Source organism: Agelaius tricolor, unplaced genomic scaffold, assembly GCF_023055355.1.
Source record: "Agelaius tricolor isolate 1412-34295 unplaced genomic scaffold, bAgeTri1.0.p SCAF_2, whole genome shotgun sequence".
NCBI lineage: Eukaryota > Metazoa > Chordata > Aves > Passeriformes > Icteridae > Agelaius > Agelaius tricolor.
In genome coordinates, this window is record NW_027269262.1 from 73,681,720 (window position 1) to 73,702,141 (window position 20,422).

Sequence of the window (20,422 nt, forward strand, 5' to 3'; positions counted from 1 at the left end):
AATCACAATAGCAAAGGATTAGCCTCCTTTGCTTTTCAAATTAGTCAGATGGGTTATGAGGCAAACATGAGATGATAAAATAGCTCCCAATTTGAAGTCAGAAAGATTTAAGCCCAAAATAACCCCAAATATGTCAGCAGCTTGGTTAGAAGAGGTGGCTGTGAAAAAGAAGTGCTGGTATAAAACACAGAGGCCAGTGCTGTAGTATGGTTCCAGCAGCACTGCAGTTTAAGTGGAAAAAGGAGGTTTATTTGTCATATCACAAAATGCAAAGTGAAGTCCAATCTCCAGCCCACCACACCAAGCCTGTGAGTGTAGATTTGGTAGGAAATGCTCAAGACAGGGAAGCAGCATCTTCTGGCTCTTCCCAGGCAAAAATCAAGCTGCTTTAGTCTGCCACTGCTGCCCTAAGGGGGACTTGGGCCCGTGATCAGGGCATCCTCATGGTTGGCTCAGATGGGCTGTAACCTCAGCTCCTCCTCTCCAGGGGCTGGAGATGATCTCAACTCACTTGTGGAAAAGACATTTGAGATTCTTATGGCTCCCCCCACCCCATCCCCAGCCCATCATTGCATCTGTCCATTGAAGCTGGGGAAATAAAAAAGCCCTGCTGAGTCCCAGTCTGGGATGTGGTGTATCAGCTCTTCCCATCTCACAGATTCCTGTCAGCAAATTCATTTGTGTGTTCTACTGAAATTAAATGGGCAACTTGAAAAAAATAAAAATACATAAGCTATGGAGGCAGTTATTTTAAATACAAACAAAGTCTACAGAGGAAAATTTAATTTCCTCATTATCTTAATCTGAAAATGATAACTATTTATCTACCTGTTATTAAAAACAGAGCTAATCTGACCAAAGAACAGCAAACAAATTCAGTATCCAGAAGTAAAATTGCTGAGAATATTTCAATGCATGTTTTTATTAGAAAAAAAAAAGAAGTACTGTATTCAATTTACGAAAGTTTTTCAAAGTAAGTTTAACTACTTTGTTTTGCTTCTTAAAAATTACTGGTTCCTCAGCAAGGTATCATCTTCACAAAATCAGAAGTCTTTCAGATTGCAGCCCAAATATATATATTGAAAAGACAGGATAAAATAGCAATTGGGCTAGGAAACTGTTTTATGATGGGTGCAACATATTGAGGGTTGGGTAGGCAATTTTAAGTGAAGGAAAACTGTTATACAAATAAAATTGTGCCTCTTTCCTTGTTATCTGAATAAATGACCTATTACATAGTATTAAAAATAAAGAGGCTATCAGAAGAAAAAACATACAGACGAATTTCCAAATCTCCACACTGTTTTAGAAAAACATATTATTTCTTTTTCTCCCTTCTACCTTGCCCTTAACTGAAATAAAATCATAGTTTACCACAAAAGAACATTTTGGTGATCAGCCTCTATATTCTTATGCTTTATCTCAAGCATAAAAGATACTATGGGCATGTGGAATCATGAATGAAATAAAAACATCGATATGGTCAATCTATGACTAAGGATACATCTGCAGCAAGCACAGCAGGACACCTGCTCTATTACACTCCCTCTGTGCTGGAGTGGCTGCTATCCTTTCCTTCTCCTTGGGTACCACAAACACTTCTGTCACACCAATGTGCAGCGCTTACTGACTCTATATTCTGTTTCTTTTAAATCATCATAGATTGCCCACATTCATAGATAACAGCAAGACCTGAATTTTATGTCCTACGTGTCTTGCTCATGCTTGACAGAATTGAGACATTCCCACATAGCAAAACAGAAATGTAACATTTTGTACATGTAGAGACAAATCATAATGGCCTGTCACATGTAAAGGAAAAAAATAAACCCACTTCATTCTCAATATAGCCTACAAGTCAGGAAGGAAAACTTGAATCATCTTTCTAAAATCAAAATAGAGATCAGTACTATAAATGCAAAATTTCCTTCAGTAACTGTTTTCCTACTTTATAACCATAAATCCTCACTGATGGGGAGGATCACAAAGATAAAATATTTTCTAAGAAGACAGCATGTAGATTGCTAACAGGCTTCTTCAATGTCATTTTAAGACTGACCAGCTTACAAAACCATAAAAAGCATTCCACCTTTGTAAAAACAGATATTTTCCCTGCAAATCAAGGCACTGGGATGACACACAAGCAAATCAAATAACTGTTCAACTTTTATGGGGCATACAAGCAAAATGCAAATGGATGTGAGTAGATTAACAGGTGTCAAGGTTTAACCTCAACTGGCAGCCAAGCCCCTCACAGCTGCTTGCTCATTCCCTCACCAATGGGATAAGGGAGAAAATCAGCAGGATAAAAGTTAAAAAAGTCATGTGTTGAGATAAAGACAATTTAATAAGGAAAGCAAAAGCTGTACACAGAAGCAAAGCAAAACAAGGAAGTAATGTATTCCTAAGACCCTGCATAAATAGCCTAGAAAAGCCTTGATCTGAGCATAAAGTAGAATAAATTGCACTGTCAATCGAGGGAGGTGATTCTGCCCTCTACTTCCCCTGGTGAGACCCCACCTGGAGTGCTGCATCCAGCCCTGAAGTCCTCAGCACAGGGAAGACATGGACATGTTTAAGTGGGCTCAGGGGAGGGTCACAAAGATGATCAGATGGATGGAACTTCTCTCCTATGAGGAAAGGTTGAGACTAGAGAAGGCTCCATGGAGACCTTAGAGGAGCCTTCCAGTAACTGAAAGGAATCAACAAGAAATGGGGACAGACTTTTTAGCAGGGCCCATGACAATAAGGACAAGGAGCAAAGGTTTTAAACTAAAGGAGGGTAGATTCAGATTAGATCTAAGGAAATGCTTTTTACAGTGAGGGCAGTGAAACACAGTCACAGGTTGCCCAGAGATATTGTAGATGCCCCATCCCTGGAAAAATTCAAGGTCAGATGCAACAGGCTCTGAGCAACCTGATCAAGTTGAAGCAGTTCCTGTTCATTATAGGGGTTTTGGACTAAATGACCTTTATTGATGTTTATCAACCCAAACTATTCTCTATGTTCTCTTACTCCCTAAGTCACTAATGTACTTGCTTTAGGAGCTACTAGGGAGGTATATACAGGTATATCATCCTTAAACATTGTCCTCTGCTGTGCTGAACATACATAGGCTATGGCCTTTTCTGCATTGTTACCCTGTGGCTTTTAATTTCTTTAAAAGGTATTTATACAAAAATATTTACAAGTATTTATACAAAAAACATCAAGATACATAATGATGTTGCTGACATTCTTTAAATTCTTATTACACTCCCTACCTTTTTCAAGTTTGGAGATGATTAGACATAGGGGATTTACTGGGTATCATTAGACGGGATATTTCTATCATGCATGCACTTCTCATAAAATACCTGGAATTTCCATTTCTGCCACAGCATAAAATAAAAATAAAACTAGTACTCCACATTTTGCTAAAGATAAGAACTCATCATCAAAAACAGTGGTACAATCTGCTAATACCTGATTTATGTATCCTGTGGTACGGGCAAGAAAGAGAAAAAGCTCTTAATGCTAGCAACCTGTTTCCCTGCCTAATTTCAAAGAATATACGTACAGAAATAAACTGTAATCAATAGGATGATAGTAATAACACAGTTAATTGAAGATGTCCAGACTTTTTCCTCTGAAGACCTAGAAGAAATCTCCATTCTAAATCAGAAGTAATTTGGCTTTCACTATTGTTAGAAACACAGCTCTCTACGGTTTAAACAATTTATCTCAGTACTTGGGCAGAAAACTGCCTGTGTATTCATTTATTTAAGAAGAAATTGTTTTTTTTAATTGAGTGACAAATAATGATTTCACAGAGAAAATCAAAGAATCATAGAATGGTTTGGGTTGGAAGGGACATTAGAGATCATTTAGTTCTAACGTCCCTGCCATGGGCAGGGACATTTCACTAGGTCAGGTTGCTCAGAGCTCCATCCAGCCTGGCCTCAAACACTTGCAGAGACAGGGCATTTGCAACTTCTCTGTGCAACCTGTGCCAGTGTCTCACCACCCTCACCATCTCACCCAAGGAATTTGGATTCCTTCCAAACATCTAATCTAAACCTCCTCTCTAAGTTTGAAGCCATTGCGCCTTGCCCTGTCACTACATGCTCTTCTAAATAGACTCTCCTCATCTTTCTTGTGCGCTTCCTTCAGGTACTGGGAGGCCACAATCAAGTCATCCCTAAGCCTTCTCTTCTCCAGGCTGAAAAATTGCAATTCCCTCAGCCTTTCCTCATAGGAGAGGTGCTCTGTCCTGGTAATCATCTTCATGGCCCTCCTCTGCACTCACGCCAGCAGGTCCACATCCTTCTTATCATGGGGTCCTCAGAGCTGCATGCAGCACAGGTGGGGTCTCACAAGGGGAGACCAGAGAGGCAGAATCCCCTCTCTCACCCTGCTGGCCACATTGTTTTGGATGCAGCCCAGGACATATTTGGCTTTCTAGGCTATAAGTGCACATTGCCAGGTCATGTCCACCCTCTCACCAATCAGTACCCTCAAGTTCTTCTTCATAGAGCTTCAAAGTTAAAAGCTTCCAAAAACAAGGCAAAGAACAGCTGAAAAAAACCCTTTTAGTACTACTTAAACCTTGATTATAACATATTTCTAATTCCCTAGTGAGGCTCAAATTAGACATGTGAAACAGCTTTCAGCTTCGGAAACTGTTTTTCTTTTCTTCTTAAACCAGTCTAATGCAGTGCAATCTCCTTGATTCTTGTCTGTTGATAGCTTCCTTTTGTGGCACTGAGGACAAAGCACTGCAAAAAATAGCACTGGGAAGCAAGAAAACCTCTGTGTGTCGAAAGTCTGGAGTAAGGAGAGATGAGGTCTGGAGCAGAAGAGATGAAGCATTGCAGGAAGAAGACAGAAAATGGTCAGGTCTGTGGCTGGGGAGGGAAAATCAAAGTGGAGTGATGAGCCAAGCTGGATGCTGCAGCTCAGCCTCACCTGGGGCTGTCAGCTTGCTCAGAAACATGTTTTGGGGCTTGAGAGGACACGACTGCCACTGGCACAGACTGTGAGCAGCTGTTTGGACAGGCCTTTCAAAGAGGGCACAGGGGCAAGGCAGTGCCCAAGATGAGCCAGCCTAGGGAAAGACTGGATTTGCAGAGCACCAGCAGCCTTAACAGCAGTGCAGCAAGACACTGAGATTACATAAGCAATTTTCTTTTTCTGTTTTTAGGGAGGCTGATGATCTTATGACAGAGGGGAAGATTAACAGAAGAGTGGAGAAGGGAAATGGGAGAGGTTTTAGATAGATTTATTTTTAAAAAGCAATGCAATATCCAAGAGGAAATGTCAAGGAAGGAGCTGGGTATCCAAGACTGGAGGGGAAATCTGTGAATATTTTGCAAGTCTGGTAACTAAAAATAACTTGGATTAAGCCCTTTGACTGGGGGGGCGAGGGAGAGAAGAGGGAAGCCAAGCCCAGAGCCTGGTGCTTATGGGCTGCAAGTCAGGCAACAACAGTGCCAGAGAAAGGGTATCTCTGTGGACACCTTCCTGCCACCTGGCAGCACAGCTGAGGGGCACTTCAGATGGGAAGTACTGCCAAATGTGTTTGTCTGCACATGGGGTTTTAAACTAAGAACTGTTTTGTGTAGTGTCATGAACCCATTACAAATCATGTGTACCAAAAAAAAAGAGGGGAAAGAAAAAATGGAGAAGAAAAGGAAACACAAACTTGCCTGTGTAAAAAAGTCAAGTGTAGAGACAGCAGAGAACTCCTCCACCTCATGCCTTGCTCTGGTCCTGTAAACGTGTTCTCCGAGTCCCACAAAAGGAATAAGACACTGTCCACATTTAAAATACACTTTATTCCTCTTCAGGAACACATTCTTCCTTAAGGGTATATGTGATCCCACAAAACTGTGGAGCAGAAAATGCAATGTGGGGCCCACTCCCACACTCTATGGGATTACAAATATCAGGCATGGTTTAATGAGAGGTGGTCTGAATTCTGCCTCTGCTGTCCCACTCTTTGGATTAGAAAACAAATCTGTTAGGCTATTCTGAGAGCTGATGAGTCAGAAAATGAAACAGGCACACTTCTGTCTCCATACTGAAAATTTATACCTTAAAAAAAATGACAGTAAGGACAAGATGCCCCTTACTTCATTTGGGAAGGATTTCAGCACTTCACCATGTCAACCATGTTAGAGACTTGAAAAACAAAACCAATAACACACAACAGCTAGCATTGTCAGGTTTTAAAAGATTTTTACAGATAATCAAAGCTACAATTTTTTCTTTAATTTTCTGGGTAAATTAAATCTTGCAGAGAAGCAGCAGTCCACAAGACAAAGAGCAAAATTGCTATGGAGGGCTGTATATCTAAATTTACCATCAGATTAGCAACGTTTTATGTTTGTAGTCACCCCTGTACTATGTCAACACAGTATGAAAATTGAAGATTTAAGTACTTGCTAAATATGCACTCAACCAAATGTTAAAATGAAGGAATAAATGTATTTGTAGTGTAACAGCATATGCAGATATTTCATACCAAGAAGATTTAATAGAATTGAAAACGTGAAGGTCAGAATAAAACACTCAGCCTTGGGAAAGTGAAAAGAATGTAAGAACAAGAAGCTAATATCAGGCATATTTGATTAAAGAGAAAACTCCAGAAACTGTAAAAGTAGTCATTTAGAAACTGTAAAAGTAGTCATTTAATTATGTTTCACAGCATATCTCATAGACAGCAAATTACACCACTACAAGAAATTCAGAAAAATGTTTAACAAAATATTTTGCAAGCATGTTAAAATTGCATTTATTTGACTTCAATTAAGCTAACAGAAAAGGAATTACTCTGGTGATCATGTTTTTAATAAAACATATCTTTAGTCCTCATATATTAGCCAGTGAATTTGGACTGGAGAAATGTAGCTTCATACAAAGACTACAGTGAACTGTACAAAAATCTGTCTAATGGTTTTCCAGTTATATTAGTCATGGGTGTAATTCAGATGAGAGTTACAATTTCAATTTTAAATAAGTTTTAAGGGGGGAAAACTGTCTAATCAACTCCTTATGAGTAATAATAACTAAATTAGTACCTTAAAATTCTTACATGCATTGTTTTAAAAACATTTCTGTAGTTTTCTGTGTCTTTTTACTATAAAGCAGTAATTTGGTTGTGCCAGATCCGTGTCTACATCTACAGGAAAGCTGATTTATGAAGCCTCAGTTAGCTTAATGCTGGCAAATAGACAAAGAAGAGAAATGGCCCCTATCATCTATCACCATCCATTTCCCCCTTTTTCATGTTTCATCATCGTCTAGGAATGCAGGAAAGCTGTGTAAAAGGTGTGATGACTGGGATTAGACTTTGTCAACAATCATTCTTCCTTCATCAAGCTACTCTAGCAGCTATCTAGCTCTATCACCATCCTACCCTGGCTGTGAAACGGAAAAATGTTCCCTGTTCATCCACTTGACTGCTGGTATTCACTGGCTCTGGCAGCTCCCCTTAGCAAGTGTTTTTTACATGGAAGAAGAGGACTCTCAGAAGCACAGTCCAAGCAGAGATTTCCTGGTCTGAGGCAGCAGGCAGACATGACTGAACATGAGCTCAGTGCACAGCACAACAGCACGAGCAGGGAACTGTCCACTCTGCATCACAAGCCACCACTGTGGTGGTCTTTGGAGTGCAGCCTTTCCTGGAGTCTGCACTGACTGCTTCCGTGGAAGCAGGGGTTCAGATAGCATTCACTGACAACTCCTTACACTGGCTGCAGTTCAAGCAATTGAAGAGAAAGAGGAAAAGTTTGTCATTTGACAAATTCACAGCTCAGCCATTGACTTCTGAAGATGTACCCAGATTGAGCAGTAGCTCATGGACAGGTACGCACCTCTGGGGTTGGCAGGGCACCAAGAGTTGGCTAGCAATGAAGCAAGAGAGACACAAACACAGCCAGGAAAAGGTAGAAAACACATTTCTTGAACAAGGAAAGAGAGCCTGTGGGTAAATGTTGCTGAAAGAAACGTGGGATGTGAACAAAGAACCTGTTGACTGTTTGATTCCTCCTGTGCTAGCAGAGATGGGACTCTGAAAACAAACTAGACTGTAGTGTCAAGTAACACACCCCATCAATTTCTATTCTCAACAGGAAAACAATTGATTCCAGATGTTTTAATTAAAAAAAAGACATAACAATTATAATTTCTGAAGTTTTTCAGAAGAAAGCACTGAAATTCACCTACCAAAATCAACTGAATTTCTGGTTCCCTACTGCTGTTAGGAGACTTAAAATACTATGTTTGGAAATACGACACTGCCATACAACCACATTCTGAAGATCTTTCTCTATTATTGTTATTATTCAGTTCCTTCAAGCTTTCTTTAGGGATGAAAAGCTGACATTTTCAGCCCTAGAATGTGAGGTGGCTTTGGCAGGGCTGGAGGAGAGCAGAACACCTGCAGCCTCAGCTGGGAAATGCCCCTCAGCCAAGCAGTGTGGGAGCACAGCTGGATTAGGAGCAAAGAGGCAGCACTAACTAAAGCTCTGAATCCACTGGACACATACGAGCTGCTTCTTGCTCAAATACCCTGTACACAAGTGACTCCTGAGCAAGAAGAGCTGTAGGCTTGAAATGGTGGGAAAGGAGGACAAATATGTCCCCCACAGAAACTGACAACCAACATCCAAAGCACGATCAAGTCCTGCAAACTGTCCAACCAACAACAAAATATGGCAGCAAAATAAATTTTGTGTGATTTTATGGTGATGTTCTATGTGTAGCTGCTTTTTTAGTCTTTTATCTCACCTTGTGTGACAGAGGGACATGAGAAGCTGTGTTTCAAACAACACCAGAGCACTAACTGGACCAACATGAAAATGATGAGGCAAATGGCATTGGCCAGCTCCAGAGATTCTCTTCCTTGCACATAAACTAACAAACTAACAAAAGTTTAGAATTATAAATGGGACCTGAAAACAAGTTGGGTTTGAGATTTCTAGGCTGTAATTAGCAGCACAGCTGTTGTTCTGTAAATTTAGAAAAACGCAATTTACTTGAGTGCTGTCTCTCCTACAGCTTCCAAAGGCCCTCATCACACTACATTACAGCTCATCCAACACCCCATGGATTCCCTCAGCTTAATGATGGGAACCTGTTGGCCTTTCCTCTCTAAAACACCTCCAGTGTCTTCCCATCATCTCTTAATTACCCCAAATAACGCTCTCAATATTGTCATGGAGATATTTGCAATTTATCACACAGACTTTGCAGACAGATTAAAAGGAAAGAGACTGGTGATTACCACAATGCTACATGTATTCTGGTAACCAGGTGTTTGCTATCTTTAAGAAAAATAAAAGTGCCTTCTTCCTGCCTCTTCTCAGATGGGCAAGTGCATAAATGCACTTGCCCATCTCTCCTCAGTCATCTATTTGAAGAGTACATCATAACTTCCTTTTCTAAATATTTCTAAGCCTCCATCAAAATTAGTTAAAATAGATCAAAAGATTAAAGCCTGCAGAGGGCTGGGCAGGGCAGCTGCTGCCAGACATCAAAGAAGACAAACTGCACATTGCACAAGTTTACTGCCATGGACACTCTGCCTGCAAGTGTAGAAGGGTAATTTCTTACGCATCAGAAATCCTCAGCTAATCACAACAGCCTTGGCTTCCCTGAAGGAAAGGGAGTTTAGCAATTCAGACCAGATCACAAACTGCCTCAGTGACTCTAAAAACGTCTTTATTCCCAGTGAAAGGAATAAGGAGTAATAACCAACTGAAATGTTCGTGTTTCTTCACATGAACAACTTCTGTGGAAACATTTCCAGTTCTTCCTTTTTTAAGCACATCAGCCATGAAGCAGCTTGCCACAGATCATGCCTATCTGTGGCATATGTAAGCTTCAAGAATTCAATTCACACTTTTCTTTCCTTTGTGCTTCATTACACTTCATTATTAATGGTGAGAAAAGACCCCTTTGAGCACCAATAGTCAGTATGACCATTGCTTAGTGATTTTTTCTGAGATTAGCTACCAGCAAAGCAAGCAGCCATGAGAGTTTAGTTGATACAGAGAACTTGATAGGGATGCACTAGGAAAAATGCTTCTTTTTACTCTGGTCAGGAGATGTCTACAGCCAGCATGGCACCAACAGGTGCACAAGCTGGTACTGAACTTTAACTATACCCTGCTGAGGAGGATGTTTTGAGAGTGAAATTGCAGCTGCACAGAAAACATAGCAAGATTCACCTTGTTGAAATGTAGATATCTAGAAGTTGAAATTTGCTCTGAATTTTCTGCCTGTGCTTCCTCCCTGAAGATGGATGAGAGGGAATGGAGGGAATGACACCACCAGCAGGTACCCCCTTCCCAACATCCCACTGTGGAAGTTGAGCAGAGAGATATTACAGCTATTAGAAGTAAAGTATTCAGACAGACTGAAACTTTCCACTTGTTAGCCCTTTTACTTTCCAGAGCTAACTGAATGGTTATAACTTTAAACAGTGTTCAAAAACTACAGCAGATCACAATTGGCCCTATGCTTTTAAGGTACTACTCTTCTGAAATGTACACATGGGATTTTATATCAATAAAATACTTTCATTCCACTCTCTGCTAATATAATGCAAAACAGTTTCAGTTCAGTCTGACTTTCATGTAGTTGCCTTTTCCTCAAAAAGAAACAACATTCATGTGAAGCCAAAATGGAAATGGAAAAAAAAAATGCTACCAAATATTTGAAGACTTGAAGACTATGTAAAACTACTCCAGATTGCACTGTACTGGAACATGTCCTTGTAGGGAGTGTGTAACTATTATGGTGTCTGAAAAGCTAGAAAACCCAAAAGTAAAACAAAACTAAAAGAAAAAAATATACCAATATAGCACAAAAATTGCCACCTCAATTAAAAATAAAAAAAAAGCTAACACTGAAGATTCAGGAAATATGAGGAAGTATAAAGGTCAATACATTAAGTAACTGATTTACTTAAAAATAAAAGCAAGAACTATTAAAAATTTACTTGAGGTAAGAAAACAAACTGTATTGCTTAAAATAAAATCTTACTATCCTATACCATAATTTTAATGATTTTTCAAGTAATTTCATGTATTTGGTCTTAAGCCAATAGCTATTAAATGGTTTTGGGAGGAGGCTATGTTGAAAGTATGGAAGTGCATTTAAACTATAATATTCTTCAAGTGTTATATGAAATTTTCAGAATCCAAATTAAGAGGCATAATTTGTGTCTTGTCCATAAGTCATGTCCAAGGGTCACAGTGATATATCGTGATGAAATGTTATTAGACCATCACTGAAAACCCTGCTTTAATAGTGCAATAGTATTTTGCTTTCATTAACCCAAAGGACCATGGCAGAAGTACTGGTGTTATTTCTTGCTGCACAGTATACATTAATATTCTAGAAATCATATTTCAGAATGTTCATTTCAGCTTGAGGATCGTATCACCACAGCTGTAAGATCAGTTATACTCTGGTAAATGCTGACACAGTTTTATGGCTACACAATGCACCATGGCTTTAAGACTCCCAGGACACAGTAAAAAATTTCTACACATGCACAGAGTCAACTGAGTTGACTTATCTTCATTTCAAATGTATTTGGTGAACTAATGTGAGACTAAATTTATCAGCGTCCAAAGAATTATCAAGCAAAGTCTCCACAGTGCAAAACACAATGCTCATTCAAAACACAATCTATGGAATTTATTTTAAATAAAAGTCATTAATTTGTTTCTCACACAATCTTCACTTTTTTTATTTTGCTGTCCTCCTTTTTTTTTTCTTTTTTTGGTCAGATATTAAATACAAAAGATATTAAATCTGCATTAACCAATCTACTATGGAGGCCAGTTTGTGCAAGGCCCCTTGGTTACCTACAGCTATGAAGACCAGAAGCTCTCTCCAGCCTTGTGTTACTGCAGAACATGGGCACAATGAGAAGGGCACAACACATCAGCTGCCCAGAACAGAGGGCATCAGCAAAGGCTCCAGAATTTCCCAGCTGAGAGAACAGCATTTCACCACAGGTTGCACAGCAAACACACAGGCTGCTACCAGAGGAAATCAAATATTTAAACAGAAGAAAGTGATGCATTTCAGTCATGCGTGAAGGGAAACCCAGTGAATAAAAATTATACAATGCCACCATGAACTTGCCCTTAAGCAACACACAACAGTTTAATTTGAATGGAATAGAGTACCCAACACAGCAGAATAACTTTCTTGTCCTTGAAGGTGGAAGAAATACAGCCAATTTTTCCAAGCGTCATTGAAAAAATAATTAAAAAACACTGAAAGAAGAAGTACACTTGGATTCTTTGTAGAAGAATCCTATTTAGTTTGCTTTTAAAAGACCAAAAAAATTTAAACGGGCACACTTTATTTTGGTTACAGATTGATAATCCAATCATTCCAAAGCTGGGAAATTGAGAGATCAGAGGTTCAAACAATGCAAAACAAAGGAATAGGAACTCAGGGATGTCTGATGTTCACGACTGCAGTATGCAAGCAGCTAATCACATGACAGAGCTTGTCTACAAAGAGCTCTTCAAGAAAGACTGAGACTGTTGAAGTGCATTAACTCCTTCCACTGGGAAGCAGGGAAAGATAGTTTATTGTTTAAAAGCTGCCAGGGCAGGAGCAGCAGCTGAATTTAGTTTCTAATGAATACGTTGGGCATTCCTCTTGACCATGGGTTACATTTGTGGAAAAAGGGAATAAGGAAGAAAAATAGATTCCATCTGATGAAGTAGGAAAAGTTGTTGGATATCAACTCAACAATCTAAAAAGTCTGTTTTGAACTAGTTTATTTATACTAGTTTTAGTGTAGTGACAAAATTAATATTTGTGCTCAGAGACATAGATAAAATAGAAAATCCAGTTTAGACATCATAAAAAATGTCCTGGAAATGTAATGCATTAAAAATATTTTAAAATTAAAGATTTACCCAGATCCTTAATGAGTGATAGTGCTTCCCATGATATAAATGCTCCACCACCATCATCCATAGCTCCCTGCCCAACGTCCCAGCTGTCCAGATGTCCACTGACCAATACAACCTGTAAAAGTAGTTATGAGAAGACATGAAAACACTGAATCAGAAAATTCTGTTTAGCATTTAAGTATTTTAATGATCTCGTCACAAAGTTGGCATTTTCGTTTAGAACAGGAGGAAAGAAATATTTCAAATAAAATTAAACATTGTTCTCTAGTTGCTGAATATTAATCTGGGATTCTACTACTTTAAACCACTATCTAAGGAAAAACTAGATAAACTGTGAGAAATGTTTAAATGAAAGGTTTTATCTCGTACATTACGAAAGTGCATACTTTCCAGTGATGCAGGACTACTACACTGCTGAATGGTGAAATTTTATTTCATATTCCATCTGTTTAAGCCCTTAGGCATGAAATTTGATTAATCCTATTTTTGGGTGCATAAGGAAAAAATATGAACTTAGACTGAAGCATTCCCAGAGGTTTTTGTTTTATTATATATCTATGATACTTGTCACAGAGGACCTCTAATTTATTAACAGATCCCCTATGTGCTACAACAATGACAAGATATTTTATAGTTCATTAGTCATGAGGGTATTTTAAAACATGGTAGCAAGTCCCAGACAGGTTTTCTGCAAAGAAAGTTTTGCGACTACAGTAGAGAATAGTAGTATGGGCATCTCCAGAAACATCTACTTGCAGATCTGAACCCTTCAAATGTTGACAAGTAGCATCAGACAAATACCACAAGTGTGACAGTTCCCCAGCTGGGCCTTGAGCTGAAGGGCTGATGGATCTATGATTACAATGCAAAGTCAAGGAGGGACTAAGACTCTGAGCCAAGCAGGCACTTGGTAAAATGGTACAACAGCACAAAACCAAGAGCAGGATATGTTCAACTTATAACAACTCAGCAATAAGGGAAAACTGGAGCATCCATCTGTGTTCTGTGTTCAGAACTGGCCATACACAAAGGGATGCTTCCCACTCTCTGGTTAGCTGTTGTTGAGCAAGTCTCAGAGTTGTGGGATCCAAAAAAATGTAAAAAATATTAATTCTTTCTTCCACCTTCTTCTCCCTAAGGGATGAGGATCTCCTGGCATATTATCTCATCTACCATTCATCACTGGACAACTAGTCTAGCACTGTAAACGAGAACATAATGCATTTTCCTGTTGTAACTCCTGGAGGGCAAGAGTCTATGCTGTATGCAGTAAACATTGCAAGGAAGTAACTTGTAGCCCAAACATGAAAATCTCTATTTTCTTCTTCATGTCAGATAAATCTATGTATGTTTTCAATGGTTATTAAAATTAATGAACTATCATGGCAAGATAAAAAGTATCAGGTACTCATCTTACATCAGTGTTTTTTCATCTAACCAAGCACAAACTCAGGTAACATAACTGAAATACACATAGTATTAAACAAAAGTCATGAAAAGGTCATAATCATAGCCATTGAACTACCATGGGTCCAACCAGAATGCACCGAACCCCTTTAAATTTAGAAAATAGACTGTGAGATCTTTACAAATGTGTGTGTTACAAGAAACAGAACAGTCATGCCTTAGAAGCAGAAAAAGCTTTTGATTAAAATCTGAAGAACAGCTTACTCTTTCCTTCTCATGTGTCAACTCCTTTTTATGGTTATCCAGCCTTAACATGTGTTTGCTTTCCAGCACAGACTCATTTTCTTGGTAAAAAATAGACATGCTGCAATCTTTATTCCAAAATGTCCCCACCTTCAAAAGTGCTTAAACTTGGATGGATGGCCCCTCTGTAAAAGCCTCAGAATTTCTCAGGGGTATTCCTGTGATTTTGTGATTTAATGCCATGACCCTCAAAGGGCCAACACAAAAGATTGCAAACAGCACATTTTCCAGGGACACTGCCCTGGAGTAGAAATAACTAATAGCAACATAGCTTGAAACCAGACCATCTGAGAAAAGCAATACCAGCTTTGGAGGTAGAAATCTTCCTGAAATGAGAGCAGAGAAGAGAAATTCTCACTGTGACTGTTCTTTTTGCTTTCTTCTAAGGGAGGACTGTGCACATCTTCACACTTGCTGGTAGTGAGGGCAATGCATGAAGGAATTCTGCTCTATGTTCTGTTCATTCCTGAGCATGCAGCCCCACTGCAACCTGCCTATGCAGGGGAGAGCTCAAACACCACCACACTTTGCAGCCAACTGATGCAGATTCAATGCAGTGCAGTCAATAAGGAATCCAGAAATAATAATAATTTTTTTAAAAGAACAGAAAAGGCTCTGAGTGAAAACACAATTGTCTGTGGTATAAAGGACGTCTATTCCACAGCTTCAAAACCACCATGTGGTTTCTTTGTTCTTAAAGCAAAAATTGGTTTTAAGAAAATAACTATTTTGTCTCCTGGGAAACAGAGCCTCAAGATTAAGTGAATTATTTAGAACAAGTTTGTAAACTCAATGAGAAACAACCAAGATTACAATAGGATGCCTTTTCTTTAGCACTGAAAGAATACATCACTAACGCTGTTCCCTGGGAGCAATCTCAACAGTGTCTGAGAGGGAATTACTCCTCATTTCTGTGGAACAACACATTTGGCAACAGCAGGAAATTCTGAATCAGAAGAAGGTGGTGTAATCTCATTTGGGGTTACAGACTCCAATTGTAAAGCTCCTTCACCAACTCCAGAACATTACACCAAAACAGATCAAGGTTCAAGTGGATTGAGAAAGTCAGTTAATTTTATGGATGAACTTCAACTTAAATTTACTGAAGCTATTGCCAAGAGCAATTACATAAATACAACCATTGTACCTCTATGTGAAAGTTTCTTCAAAATGGTTGTTTTTTTCAAACTATGATGTTTTTGTAGCAGCTGCTGAAATGAAAGTTTCACTGATCATGCTGATAGCCAGAGACATTCTTAAAATAAGACACAGTTATAAAATAACAAAACCTGCTGTGTTTATCTTGGTCTTTAAGTAGATGGAATGTGTCTCAGCAATGAATGGAAATATTTCTGAAGTTCAGTCTAAACCACTATATTCTTTAAAGTAATACTATAAAATAATAGCATTATAATACTCTGTATGTGTGGGCTAATAACAAAGGCAGTTAAAGCTATCAAGGACATTTGATTATTGCATTTTCCACATTGCTTTCAAAGCTGTTAAGTGATTCTCAGCTCCAAATCTACACAGACACTAATAATTTATATAAAACAACTCTATAGAAATGCCAGAACACAAACATGGCAAAGCAAGGCTTGTAGGTATCTGTAAGTATAAGTATTTGTTTTAAATATGCAGAAAAACCACAAGTAACTGTACAGGACAGTACAAATACAGCAATACATATTTGCCAAATTGATTAAAAATAAATTTGGAGTAAGACTGCTTGCATGCAACATGACAATTTAAGATTAATCTTTCTTAGTCTATTTCCTTCTGCATCAGCATGATGATTTCTACAGGCTCTTTTAGGTCATGTGCAGCATTTCAATCAAGCATATTGAAATATTTTGAAAAAAAATTAATATTCTAAACACAAGAAAATTAAGAAGAGGAACCACACATTCACATACATGTGCATATGTCATCCTTTTCTAAGCAGGATGGTTTATGCACTAAAAAATAATCTCCCATCCTATATGTAGTCACACAGGCCAATTGCATTTGTCATGCAACAACTTCATAAAATGTAGGTGAACCACCTTCTGCTTGATTAAAAAGAATTTTAAGAAATGTCTATCCCAGTTCTAGTTAAAGCAAATGCTTCTTTCTATGCAACCGTAGAGATCATAAATATGAAACATTAGGAAAGAACTACAAGCAGCATTTTCAATCACTTAATTTAATCTAGAATAACATTTGTATTAAGTTTTGAAAACCACCATGCAGAGGTATTTCATATCCCTGAGAGAGATGTGTATGAGGTAATGCAAGAGTAATGGAAGAGTAATGATTCTTCATCTTTGCCCTTCATGGATGAAGAAGACTTCCATGGGTTCACAGAATTGGATCTTTATTGAATGAATCTGCCCATCAAAACATTTATTGTAGAAAAGCATAGCAATAACTTTCAATATTCAAAACACTGAAAAGTACTTTTCTTTACATCTTCCTTCAGCAGACAGTGAAGATAAGGAGCACCTTAACTTGCAAGAGGACAGCAAACTTAAACAAGCATCACATGTACAAAGAATCACATAACCACAGAATCATGGAATCACAGAACCAGTAAGTTTGGAAAAGACCTTTGAGATCATCAAGTCCAACCTATGACCAAATTCCACCATGTCAACTAGACTATGGCACTAAATGCCACATCCAGTCTTTTCTTAGGCACCCCCAGGGACAGTGACTCCACCACCTCCCTGGAGAAGCCCATTTCAATGTCCCGTCACTCCTTCTGTGAAGAAATTCTTCCTAACGTCCAGCTTAAATATCCCCCTGTGCAGCTTAAGACTGTGCTATCTTGTTGTTGCTGGTTGCCTGGAAGAAGAGACAAAACCTTACCTGCCCACACCCTCCTTTTAGGCAGTTGCAGAGAATAAGGTCTCCCTTGAGCCTCCCTTTCTTCAGGCTAAACAACCCCAGGTCGCTCAGCCACTTGTCATGGGACTTGTGCTCTAGCCCCTTCACCAGCCTTGTTGCTCTTCTCTGGACATGCTCCAGCACCTTAACATCCTTCCTAAATTGAGGGGCCCAGAACTGGACACAGCACTCAAGGTGGGGCCTCACCAGTGCCCAGTACAGGGGAAGAACGACTTCCCTGGTCCTGCTGGCCACACTATTCCTGACTCAGGCCAGGATGCCCTTGGCTGCCTTGGCCACCTGGGCACACACTGGCTCATGTTCAGCCTGTCAATCAGCACCCCCAGGTCCCTTCCTGCCTGGCTCCTGTCCAGGCACTCCATCCCCAGCCAGTAGTTCTGCATGGGGTATGACCAAGAGCTAAACAGGATATTAGAACCAGATCAAGCAGCTTTAGTCACAATCCAAACCCCATGCATCTGTATGCCAATACACCAAGCTTAAACAGTGAAGTCCTCTAAACTGTAACTCGGATTCTTTTCAACTCTTCATGTACATTTTCAGTTAAATAATGCTAGAAGTTAGTTGTTTCCTCAGGCAACAAAGGTTTACAGTGTTCCCATCCAGTTCACAATTACCTGGAAACCCATTAAAACATTTCTATTCTAATTTTTGTGGTTCACTTTCTCCAGTTTGCTTCCAAGTAGGTCCATCTGAAATTCTAAGTACCAAAACAAGGTCTTACATTATTTAACTGGATATTTTCCGTGCATGAACCTTCTGCCAGTGCAGGGGTATTTCTGCAATACTTACCTTAAACGTATAAGCAGCATATAAAGTTGATTTGTGTTTGGACCAAAATCAGAGGAAAACAGAAGTTAGATAAGAATTAGCACCCCAAATTTAATCCAATTTAAAAATTGCCTATAATTTATCTCTTTCCCCACATATTCATTACTCATTTTTATTCTCACAAACATTCTCTCACTTAACAATTTCCTATTCTCTCTAGTCCAAATAAAATTTATGGCACTAAATAAACCATGACTAAAAAACTCTTAATCCCAGCTTCTCTAGACAGAAGAACCCAGCACCAAATTCAGGCCTGTGCTCCTAAGCATAAGGAAATACATTTTTAGTAATTTACACATTTGGATAGCATTACAGCTATGAACAGCCAGATGGCTTCAGTTTATAAGGACTGTGTTAACAGCATGAGAATAAAGGAAAAAAGAAAGGCAGCATATCATGTACCTAAGTAGTAGGCATATAAAACAGCTGGCAGGACTAAATTTAAGCCCATCATGCTTAACTTGCTTTCAAAACTATGACTAGATAAAGTCTTCATATACACAGATTTACAAATATAAAGTAGTAAATATGGCATGGCAATTTTAGGACGTATTAGTATTATCCACAGTAGTAGCTTCCAAATATATTTGGGAAAATGGCAACACCAAGCAATAGCATTTCTGCTCCTTACCCACATAGCAAAGCTGGCACCAGTATTCACAGCATCCTTCCTTAAAGCACTTAATCTGTAGACTATATTTCCTTTCCCCCTTCTTATGGGGGCTTTTTTTGCCCTGACTCATTCTCTTCCTACTCCATCTCAAACCTTTCTCTCTTCAAGTCACACAGCAAAACAAATGCAACTCTTCCTACTTGATATTTTGTGTCCAGGCAGAACTTCATTCCTGTATGTAAACCAACATTCCTCAAGTTTTAAAATATTTATAATAGTTATTTAATTTGTATCATGCAGCAAGATTCTGTAAATCAGTCTCTTGGCTTTTCCATCAAAGGCCTTCCAAAACCTAAACAATCTGAATTTGTAATCCTGTGTGCTGTAGCACCACACTGACTGCAGCAAACACATCACACATCATCTTCCATTCTGGAATCCAACCCAGCTCTTCCAAGAGCAGGATAAATACTTGACCAAAACTTCTCAAGCACTGCATTATAAAGATAACCATTTAAACAATTCTTGCTGGGACACTGTGTTTTGTATACACTATCATTATTCAAGCTCAGCATTTCAACATTTGAGGAACACAGTATGACAAAGCTGAGTGCCCATCAGCAACACAGAGTACTGAGTACTGTAACATAGTACACATGGCATGGAATTAGAGCTAAACTAACATGCAAGGTAAGTTATACACAGAATGCACATATTTTAATATAAACTCTCCTGTCTGGGGCATTGCTACCAGAAGAAAAATACTTTGTCCAGTAATGCTTAAACACAAGCCTACTCTACTGTGTGTAATTTTATCAACTTCAACAGCTAAATTCAAGCATGGAGGTGTATCAGAGATATTCAGTTGTAAAAAAACTTATTTGATTAAAACTCTTTATGACAGTCTACTCTGGCCATTCCCCAAATATTTGTTTTAGGCTACAAAGATTTGTGTGTGTTTGTACTTGCTTTTAAGAAAACACTAACTGCCCCCAGTTAAACTGCAATTAGATTAAATCATGCCCTACATGTAAATCAGGAACATCATCACATTTAGTGGATTTCATTTTGTATATATAAGGATATTTCTTCAAATTAGTTTTAGCTTTGGTGTCCAAATAATATGACTTCACTGTACAGCTCCTTTTATTAGATTTTACACACATTAGGAATGGTTTTTAAATAATCAGTCTAGCTGTCTCAACTAATTTACAGTCCTAAAGATATAGTGAAGTTCAGAAGGAAAAAAAAAGATTAAAACAACAACTGTCTTTTCTACTTAATATGCAGTGTATTAAGTCTTAACTTCCAGGCTTCTGATTAAATGACAGATCTGCACATGAAACAGAAGTGACTCAGTCACACAAGAATCCAACCCTATTATTGCTAAAAATCTGATTAACCTTCAAAGAGCCCCTGTGTCACAACATACAATAAACTCTATAA

The 20,422-nt window shown here is 38.7% G+C and overlaps 1 protein-coding gene across 1 annotated transcript in view; it reads right to left on the reverse strand.

The window, feature by feature from the left end:
• Positions 1–20,422, reverse strand: part of CPQ (carboxypeptidase Q) — a 146,202-nt gene that overhangs the window by 40,240 nt on the left and 85,540 nt on the right. The window contains exon 5 of the mRNA XM_071421543.1: positions 12,937–13,048. Coding sequence (XP_071277644.1) covers positions 12,937–13,048 — 112 coding nt within the window. The remainder of the gene's footprint in view (positions 1–12,936; positions 13,049–20,422) is intronic.